Genomic DNA, 10,915 nt, shown 5'->3' on the forward strand with positions numbered 1-10,915 from the left:
ACCATTTATTGAAGACATTCTCTTCGCACTGCTTTGTAGTGCCACTTTTGTCACAAATCAAATATCTTTGTACATGTGGATATGTGTGTAATCTCTGTGTCCATCCTTGCACAGTATCACACCGTCTTATTTACTGTGGCTTTATCAGAAGTCTCGATGCACAGTTGCAACCTAATTCTTCAGGATTGTGTTGGTTATTCTTAGCCCTTTGCGTTTACATATAAGTTTCAGAATGAGGTTGTGTGTTCTTACCTGCTGGGATTTTGATTGGGATTGCATTGAATCAGCAGACCACTTTAGAATAAATTGTTACCTGGACAATATTTGAGTCTTTCAGGCCATTGACATTCATATGTATCCACTTATTTTAGACTTTTCATGTCTCAGGTTTTTGTGTAGAGGCTTATATGCCTTTCATTTGTTTATTTTATTTTTTTTGGTTTTTTTTTGTTTTTTTTTTTTTTTGAGACGGAGTCTCGCTCTGTCGCCCGGGCTGGAGTGCAGTGGCCGGATCTCAGCTCACTGTAAGCTCCGCCTCCTGGGTTTACGCCATTCTCCTGCTTTAGCCTCCTGAGTAGCTGGGACTACAGGTGCCTGCCACCTCACCCGGCTAGTTTTTGTTTTTGTATTCTTTAGTAGAGACGGGGTTTCACCATGTTAGCCAGGATGGTCTCGATCTCCTGACCTCGTGATCTGCCCGTCTCAGCCTCCCAAAGTGCTGGGATTACAGGCTTGAGCCACCGCGCCCGGCCTCATTTGTTTATTTTTATTTTATTTTATTTTATTTTGAGGCAGAATCTTGCTGTCTTGCCCAGGCTGGAGTACAGTGGTACAATCTTGGCTCACTGCAACCTCTGTCTCCCAGGTGCAAGCAATTCTTCTGCCTCAGTCTCCCAAGTAGCTGGGATTACAGGTGTGTGCCACCACACTTGGCCAATTTTTGTATTTTTAGCAGAGATTGGGTTTTACCATGTTGGCCAGGCTGGTCTCAAACTCCTGACCTCAGGTGATCCAGCTGCCTTGGTGTCCCAAAGTGCTGGGATTACAGGCATAAGCCACTGTGCCCAGCCTGCTTGTTTATTGTTTTTTGTTTGTTTGTTTTTTGAGACAGAGTTTTGTTCTTGTTGCCCAGGCTGGAGTGCAATGGCACGATCTCGGCTCACCGCAACCTCTACTTCCCGGGTTCAAGTGATTCTCCTGCCTCAGCCTCCCGAGTAGCTGGGATTACAGGCATATACTACTACACCCAGCTAATTTTGTATTTTTTTTAGTAGAGACAGGGTTCTTCATGTTGGTCAGGCTGGTCTCGATCTCCCGACCTCAGGTGATCCTCCTGCCTCAGCCTCCCAAAGTGCTGGGATTATAGGCGTGAGCCACTATACCCGGCCTGTTTATTCTTATTTGATGTTTTATTGATGGTATTGAAATAGCATCTTTTTATAATTTCTTTTTTTAATTGATTTTTATTTTTTATGGAAATGGCATCTCGTTAAGTTACCCAGGCTGCTCTTGAACTCCTAGCCTCAAGTGATCCTCCTGCCTCAGCCTCCCAAAGTGCTGGGACTATGGGCATGAGCCCTGGTACCCTGACAGTAAGTAAAATAAAACAATTTTATTTTCTTACTGTTTGTTGCTAGTGTAAAGAAATATAATTTTGTTTATATTGAGCTTTTATCCACCTATTAGTTCTATTAGTTTATCATGTATCACTTTTATAAACAATGATTTATAGTCACTCGTAGGCACTTGTTCCTGTGTGGACTGGCTAAAAAAGGAAGAACAAAAATCTGTCTCTTGTGTGCAGGCTTCCCTTCCGGTGCAGGAGTACCTGTTTATGCCATTCGACCAGGCTCACAAGCAGTATGAGACAGCCAGGCACCTGCCGCCTCCCCTCTATGTCCTCTTTGTTCAGGCCACTGCGTATGGGCAGGCTTGTGGTGAGTATGGGGGCTGGGTGAGGACAAGGGGCTGTGGGAGCAGCAGCTGTGGCCGAGTGAATCAGTTGGAAGCAGTACCTGCTAAGGAAATTTCTCAGTCCTGCCCCGAAGCCCTCAGGTGACAGACGCTTTCTTCCCTCTGCATTACCCAGCATGGCTGCTCTGACCAGCTGGCCTAAGGCTGAATTAATACCTGATGGGTATTTCACAATGGGTGGCTTTGAGTCATTCGTGAGCCTGGCTGGACAGCTGTTGGGTGCAGAGCCCAGGCAGCCTATCTGGGCTCCCAGGTGCTCACCCCATCAAGGCACGCTTGGCAGTTAGATCAGTGCCTCTTGCTCTGCTTCAGGGTGGGGGTGCCTGGTGAATACAGGTCTCAACCAGCTCTCCCAGGCTTTCACCATGCCTTGAATCAGGCTGCATGTCTTTGTTGTGAATTTCCAGGTTAGATATGTCCTCATTAAGCTTGAGGGCAGCCTGTGACTCAGCTAGGGTTTTGAGAAAATTTTGGAGACCCTGCCTTTTGCCCTAATGCAGCTTTCACCCAGCACCTAAATTTTCTCCCCCACCCCACCCCACCACATCAGACAGACATATACTGCACCAGTGCTTGCTTCTCCTCCCACCGTGGGCACCAACACATTACTGTCTCTCTTCTTGTGTCTTCCTCGTCCTTCTGGTCCTCCCCTCCCCTTTGTTCTCCCTCCTGTTTCCATCATCAGCTCATATGAAATCCTCCCAGCCCCCTAGACAGGGTGAGTAATTTTCTTTTCTTTTATGTTTAAAATCGTCCTGTTCCATTCTGATGCTCATATAGAATGCTAATATTAAATGGCTGAAAAAAATAGTCTGGCATTTGCCAGTGACTGATGGGAGCAACTAGTTGTTTGGGGTGAAGGGTGGTGATTCACATAGGGTTGCCATAGATAAGGCAGTGGTCAGCCACTTGGGGGAAGTTTGCCATCCCTCTTTTGTGTGGCTAGGCAAACCATTTCAGGTTCTTGGGACTATCTGTACCCTTAAAAGTGGAGTTGGAAGGTGGTGGCCTGTCTGACCTCACAGCACTAGACCCTCAGGGGGGGTCCCAAGACATCACTCAATAAGGTGTCACAGTCACACCTGGTGTATGCAACAAGCTGTTAGCTCATGTGTGGAGAGGCCAAGCTTAAGTTGAACAGACCTAGTCTTGAATCCTGGTTTATCAGCCTTGTGGCTGTGATGTCTAGCTTCTCTGAACCTTAAGTTTCCCATCTAAAAATGGCTATAATAATGTATTACTCCTGTAGGGTTGTTGTGAGGAATAAATTTTTTTTTTTTTTCTCTGAGACGGAGTCTCTCTCTGTTGCGCAGGCTGGAGTGCAGTGGCGTGATCTCGGCTCACTGCAACCTCTGCCTCCCGGGTTCAAGCAGTTCTCCCTGCCTCAGCCTCCCAAGTAGTTGGGGTTATAAGCACCCACCATTCTGCCCGGCTAATTTTTATATAGTTAGTAGAGACGGATTTCACCATGTTGGCCAGGCTGGTCTCGAACTCCTGACCTCGGGTGATCCACTCTCCTTGGCCTCCCAACCAGGCATGAGCCACCACGCCCAGCCTAAAAATTAATTTTTAATAATTTTATAATTAAAATTACAAGCATCAGCTCATTCAGTCCCCACCACTAATGGGGCAGCTACTATTTTTCTTTTTTTTTTTTGAGACGGAGTGTCACTCTGTTGCCCAGGCTGCAATGCAGTGGCATGATCTCAGTTCACAGTAACCTCCTGGATTCAAGCAGTTCTCCTCTCTCAGCCTCCCAAGTAGCTGGGATTACAGGCACGTGCTGCCACACACAGCTAATTTTTTTATTTTTAGTATAAACGGGATTTTGCCATCTTGGCCAGGCTGGTCTTGAACTCCTGACCTCAGGTGATGCACCTGCCTCGGCCTCCCAAAGTGCTGGGATTACAGGCGTGAGCCGTCGCGCCCGGCAGCTACTATTTTTCAAGTCCCCATTTCATAGATACAGAAACTGAGGCTCAGACAGTGACATAACTTTCCAGGTCATGTGTTTGGGAATTGGTTAGGTGGGGACTCAGGTCTGGGACTAGACTGCAAGATCCAAGTTCCTATTGACCGTCCTACTGCTTCCCAGTTAAGTGAGACAGTGGCAGCCATGTGCTTGGTATAGTGTAGAACGAAGAAAAAACACTTACGTGAGAGTCATTGTTTCTGGGATGTGGACAGGTGTGGATTTCTGGATGAGAACCTCTTAAGACAATTGGCAGAGGAGTTCCATGTGGCTTTAGGCCCTCAGTGTGAATTTCTGTGCTTTGGTGTGCACCAAAAAAGAGAAGCATTCCCTGCTAGTTTCAGGTGATGCTGGTTTAGGAATTTGTACTTAAGTTGTTTGTTCTCAGTAAATGACAGAAAAAAAGACTTAAGTGTCCCACCTTGTTTCCCTTCATCTGGAGCAAGGATTTTTGCCGTTCCACCCTTAGTCAGCAAGGAGCTGGGCAGAAATGGGAGAAATGCAGCCCCAGAGCTGGCCTACTCGTGCTGCTTAGCACCTTTCCTCAGCAGCTTTCCTACCAGACTCTTTCTTGCCCCCCAGATAAGACGTTATCTGTGGCAATCGAAGGGAGTGTGGACGAAGCCAAGGCTCTTTTCAAGCCTCCAGACGACTCCCAAGGTAATGTCGTGGTTGGGATTCCTCCCCCAGTGACACCAAGTCACCATCCAAGGGCAGTCCTGGTCTTTGGAGAACTAGCTGGACTGGTTCTGTGTAGCGGGAAGCTTGACTTGAATGTCCTAGCACCTGGGGTAGACAGGAAAGAGAGCTCACTTCCCGGAGTCACAAGGTGCTGCCCGTGCATTTCAGCCCTGCCACTCACTAGCTGACTGACCCCGAGGAAGGTATTTAACATTTCAGAGCCTCAGCTTATTCCTTTGTGAAAACAGATAGTAACACCTCGTGTAGGATTGTTATGTGGATTAAATAAGGTAAAGCAAGTAAGGCCTTTAGCATAATTCTCAGCACATAGTACCCCTTCATGCTTCTACTACTACTGTTATTATTATTTATGTTACTATTATTACCACAACCACCACCACCATCACAAGGAGGGGCTTGTGTTCCATCTAAATGACATCAAAAAGCCCTTTGAAAAAAACGGGTTGTACGTCATTCTTCTTTTTTCTTTTTTCTTCACCATGTTTTCTATACTGAATAAGAAGCAGCAAGTTAATTTATTATTTGTTATAGAGAAACTCATTTACAAAAGACAGAGTCAGGGCCCCTTTATGCCATGTGGGTTGGAGTGCTTTAGGGAGCATTTGGAGCCCCCTCACCTCTAGCTGCCTTCTCTCTGGCTGCAGATGATGAGAGTGACTCGGATGCCGAGGAGGAGCAGACCACGGTGAGAACCATTTTCTCTTATGGGGGCATCAAGCAACTGCATGCACTGGGGCGTGCTTGTTTGCAGGTGACATCCTCCCTAGAAGCAGAAGAAAAAGGTTTGAAAGAAAAGGCTGCTGGAAGGGGAGTCTGGCAACCCAGCTAGCTGAAGCAGCAGGTGCCAGGCAGTAGGGTTGAGGCCTGGCTGGTTGGGAGAGGGAAGGGGAGATTGGTATGACCGATGCTCATCATCTTGGCACTTTCCTTTGTCCAGAAACGCCGGAGACCCACGCTGGGGGTTCAGTTGGACGACAAACGCAAAGAGATGCTGAAGAGGCACCCACTGTCTGTCATGCTCGACCTGAAGTGCAAAGGTCTGGCTGCACTCACCTTGTTTAGGGGATCTGTAGCACCTAAGAGTTCACCCAGCTGCAGATGCAGAGGGTCCAGGAGCCAGATGCCTATTTGCCCAACAAAGGATTCCCATTTCATGTTCCTTTGTCTTTCCTTATTGTTTTGCATGGAATTTGTTTCTTTTTGTTGTTAAGTCATAACCGTAACAACATAGCAACAAAACTCCAGTCACATAAGGCAGAAGCTTGAGAAAACCACACCTCTTTCTGAATCTGGCAAGTCAAATATCTAGAACAAGTTGCAAAAGCATACAGGTTTTGAGTAATAAGACCAACATGTTTAATTTAGTAAATATAAGTAGAACTTTGTATTCTGCAGAGTATATGTTTTGAAGTTGGTTTGTATGAAAAACTACCACATAATAAAATGTTCTAGCAGTATAAGAGCTAACAGTAAAATTTAAGTTTCCCTCTCACCCCAGGTTCCTAGATACCAGTCCTAGGTCTCACCTCCAAGGGCAACCATTATTACAGACTTCTTATATATTTTCCAGAAAGATTCTTTGCACCTAGAAGCTTTTATAGAAACGTATATTTATCCACTTCCCACTTTATTTTTTACACAAATGGAAATAGGCTCTACACACTGGTTGTCTTTTTGCTGGTTGTTTGTTTGTTTGTTTGTTTGTTTTTAGAGATAGGGTCTTTTGTCATCCAGGCTGGAGTGCAGTGGCATGATCATGGCTCACTACAGCCTCAACCTCCTGGGCTCAATTGATCTTCCCACCTCAGCCTCCCAGGTGGCGGGGACTACAGGCACGTGCCATCATGCCAGTTAATTTTTGTATTTTTTTTAGAGATAGGGTTTTATCATGTTACCCAGGCTGGTCTTGAACTCCTGGGCTCAAACGATCCTCCTGCCTCAGCCTCCTAAGTAGCTGGGACTGAAGCATGTACCGCCGTGGCTGACTTTGAGATAATTTTAGACTCATAGAAGACTTACCAAAATAATATGAGTTCCTATATACTCTTCATTCAGCTTCCCTTAAAGTTACATCTTAATTGTAGATGCTATGATTACCAGTGATCCACACCACTCTTAATTTCATTGGTCCAATACTGTTAACTAAATGACAGAATTTTTTTAGTTTCTTCCTTTTTCAATTAATGTCCTTTTTATGTTCTAGGATCCAAGCCAGGGTCTCAAAGTGCATTTAGTTGCCATGCTTCTAAGTCTCCTCCAGGCAGTGACAGTTTCTCAGTCTTTCCTTGTGTTTCATGACCTTGATTAGACTGAGATTATGGATTTTGGGGGAGAATAGCATAGATGAGATCGTTGCTATCATGTCATATGAGGGCTACCTGATATCACTGTCTTATTTCTGCTGATACTGACCTTGATCGCTTGGTTCCCTTTCTATCTTGTATTTGTTAGAAGCTGTGTCACTAAGTCCAGCCCATGCTCAAGGGCAGAGAAATTAAGCCCTACCTCTTGGTGGGAAGAGTAGCAAAGAATTTGTAGGTGCTCTCTTTGCTTCTTTTTATTCACTATATTACTGTCGTGATTTTTTTTTTTTTTCCTTTTTGAGACAGAGTCTTTCTCTGTCGCCCAGGCTGGAGTGCAGTGGCGTCATCTCAGCTCACTGCGAGCTCCGCCTCCTGGGTTCACGCCATTCTCCTGCCTCAGCCTCCTGAGTAGCTGGGACTATAGGCGCCCATCACCACGCCTGGCTAATTTTTTTGTATCTTTAGTAAAGATGGGGTTTCACCTTGTTAGCCAGGATGGTCTCGATCTCCTGACCTCCTGATTCACCTGCCTCAGCCTCCCAAAGTGTTGGAATTACAGGCGTGAGCCACCGCACCTGGCCAATTTTGTTTTTATAGTAAATGATTGTAAAAGTCTGTTTGAATTTTTCTGTGATTCTGATTTTCTTTTTTTATTATAATTTCAACTTTTGTTTTCGATTCTGGGGGTACATGTACCGGTTTGTTGCAGTATTTTGCGTGGTCCTGAGGTTTGGGGTATGAGTGATCCGTCACCCAGGTAGTGGGCATAATACCTAGTGGTTAGGTTTTCAATGCGTGACCCCGCTCCCTTGCTACTCTGTATGACTCTGTTGATTCTGCTCTGAGTGTTTGACTCATAAATTCTCTCGTCTTCCTCCCCTCCAGATGACAGCGTGCTTCACCTGACTTTCTACTACCTCATGAACCTCAACATCATGACAGTAAAAGCCAAAGTGACAACTGCCACGGAGCTGATCACCCCCATCAGTGCAGGGTACTGGGCAGGCGCTCTGGGCAGTGACATACGGGATGGGGAGGTGGTGAGAGCCTCATTGCGGGGCTGCTCTCGGTTCCTCCCTCTGGCTCTGGAGAGGTCCACGGCTGTGTTGTCTTGTATCCAGATGGACCAGAAGTCCTGGCGCATTGCTGGTATCTTAGAAAGCATTCTTTAATTTGTGAAGTCCTCTTGCTACACAGAAGATGATAGAAGTGACAACAGCATATTTGCAAATTGAGTAGGTGGGGCAGAGCACCAGCTTTTTGCTACCAGTAAAAAGTGTGTGAATGAGATTTGGTAGAGATTATCAGGTTGACAAATTTAGGCCACTCTTTCCCTTTACTCTTTCTATCCCAAGGTGCTGGGATTTTTGCTCCCCAGCGCAGCCCAAGCCCATGTCCTTATCTGGGTGGTGGGAGGACTGTGGCGGGTCCCTGTGAGAGTTTTGAGAAGAGTGAGCAGAGGCACAGTAATGACAGCCATCATCGCCTCCCCAGGAAAGCCCTGATTACAGTGTTCTTTTTTTTTATTTATATTTTTGTTGATACACAGTCTCACTATGTTGCCCAGACTGGAGGACCATGGCATGATCATAGCTCACTGTGGCCTCAAACGTCTGGGCTGTAGTGATCCTCCTACCTCAGCCTCCTGAGTAACTAGGACTACAGGTGCATGCCACCATGCCTGGCTGACTTTCTATTTTTATTTTATAGAAATGGGGTCTTGCTATGTTGCCCAGGGTGGTCTTGAACTCCTGGCCTCAAGCAATCCTCCTGTCTCTGCCTCTCACAGTGCTGGAATTCCAGGCATGAGTCACCGTACCCAGCCCAATCATGACATTCTTCTTCTGCAAACATGGGTGGGAAGAAGGGTCAAGGGGTCCTGAGGGTGAAGTAGCTTCCATTCACAAGAGCACTGCCCTGACCTAGTCCCACTGTCAGCCATTGCGGCTTAGGGAGGTATAGCTCTGGTGCCTGGTGGAGCAGGGCTCTTTCTACCCCTTCCAGTTCTCCATGATGATGATGGTGTCTCTTGGGTTTTAGACTCTGCTCTTAGAGTCCACATCCCCTTCAGGCCACAGCAGCTTTGGTTGCTGTGCCTGAGAGTGTTGTTGGACACCCCCAGGGGTGCTCTGGATGAAATTGACCCTATTCCCATCTGACCCCAGCAGAGGGAGCCCAGGGCTTGCTTCTGAGCACCCAGTTACACTGTCCAGGGCTCTCAGTTCAATGAGGAGCTCTAGGGCCCCCAGATCGTGGTAGAGCTCATCATGAACATTCTGCTTGTTCATTTCTCAGGTACCCTACATGCTAATAACAGGGCTGCAGCCTGGCTTTATTGCATGCTCACCTCCAGCTCTTCACTAAGCTGTTTACCTGGCCTCAGAATCTGTTTCCTCACTGTGTGGTTGTTAATTGTAATATCCCCTGCCAGGGTGCTTGTGAAGAGTCAGGTCAAGTGCTTAGCATAGATGAAGCACTTGGTAAAGGACAGCTGATTTATCATCATTGACTCTTATAACTTTCACGATAACTCTACGAGGTGAGTTAACTGAGGCTCTGGACAGTTAAGGGGTTGCCTCAAGGTCACAGGTAGAGAGTGGAGAATTATGATTCGAAGTCAGTGAGACCTGTGTACCACTGCTGTCATTGGCAGGTGGGCTCTGACCCCCAAACAGGGAAGAGACATAAAAGGAAATGCCACTGAAACTGGGATTAGGTCTTTTAGGCCTTCAGGTGTTGTCTAGCTCATCCTTCTATTTTACAAATAGAGAAACTGAGGTCCAGGGAGCATACAACCACTTATCGCAGCATTGGAATTAAAGCCCGAGACTCTGGACTGCCAGCCCAGAAGCCTTTGCTCAAATCCAGGCTGCCTTTGGCCACATGAAGACACCAACCTGGCATACAGTTTTATTGATTTATCTATTAAAACATAAGGATATATTCTCATACTAATTCCTGAATATCGTGTACTATCGTTGTAATGTCCCTGATTTTTTCATACTTTTTTTGGGGAGGGAGGTTTCAGATAAACAATTTTTTTTTTTTTTAATAGTTTTGTGTTTTGAGTCTGGATCACGATAAGGCCCATACATTGCCAATGAGCAAAGCTTCTCTCATGTGTCTTCTTATCAGAATGTCCTGCCATCTTTTTTGTTTTCTCCTAAGATTCATTGTCTTGGGCTTTCCACCATCTTTTTATTTGTTGGAGAAAATGGGTCGTTTGCTCTGTAGGTTCTACCTAGTCTGGATTTTGAGGACTGTGTCCCTGTGGTATCGTTAAATGTGTTCGTCTTTCTCCCTGTATGTTCTTGTGAACAGGGAGTTGGCTTAAAGACTTGATCGGATTATATTTTCGAATTTTTTTTGCAGTGGTGGGTTGGGTAGAGGGCAGGACTATGTCATAGTTGTTGAATACTTGCATCAAGAAGCAGAGGCTCTCTCAATTTTTGTGATGTTACTGTCATTGACAACTGTTGCCTAGATCTGTTAATTCATTAGAGAATTTTTAAAAATTCTACCTGAGGGAGTTAATGTTTTTATTTCATTTTATTTATTTATTTTATTTATTTATTTATTTATTTATTTATTTATTTATTTATTTATTTATTTATTTATTTATTTAGAGGAGTCTCTCTCTGTTGCCCAGGCTGGAACGCAGTGGTGTGATCTTGGCTCACTGCAACCTCCACCTCCCATGTTCAAATGATTCTCCTGCCTTAGCCTCTCAAGTAGCTGAGATTACAGGCATGTGCCACCATGCCCAGCTGATTTTTGTATTTTTAGTGGAGGTGAGGTTTTACCATGTTGGCCATGCTAGTCTTAAGAGTTAATGTTTTGGGGCCGGGCGTGGTGGCTCAAGCCTGTAATCCCAGCACTTTGGGAGGCTGAGACGGGCGGATCACAAGGTCAGGAGATCGAGACCATCCTGGCTAACACGGTGAAACCCCCGTCTCTTCTAAAA

At 45.7% G+C, this 10,915-nt stretch overlaps 1 protein-coding gene across 1 annotated transcript; it reads left to right on the plus strand.

Annotated features, from left to right (window-relative positions):
* Positions 1 to 1,804: 1,804 nt before the first annotated feature.
* Positions 1,805 to 8,515, plus strand: LOC113221330 (THO complex subunit 5 homolog; the record flags this gene model as incomplete). Its single annotated transcript, XM_026450660.1, has 6 exons — positions 1,805 to 1,937; positions 2,660 to 2,692; positions 4,529 to 4,606; positions 5,293 to 5,333; positions 5,586 to 5,685; positions 7,837 to 8,515. Coding segments are annotated over 6 exons (672 nt in total), but the record flags the coding sequence as incomplete, so codon positions are not given.
* Between the last annotated feature and the right edge of the window lie 2,400 nt (positions 8,516 to 10,915).

This window comes from Piliocolobus tephrosceles, unplaced genomic scaffold (assembly GCF_002776525.5).
Source record: "Piliocolobus tephrosceles isolate RC106 unplaced genomic scaffold, ASM277652v3 unscaffolded_23379, whole genome shotgun sequence".
Lineage (NCBI taxonomy): Eukaryota > Metazoa > Chordata > Mammalia > Primates > Cercopithecidae > Piliocolobus > Piliocolobus tephrosceles.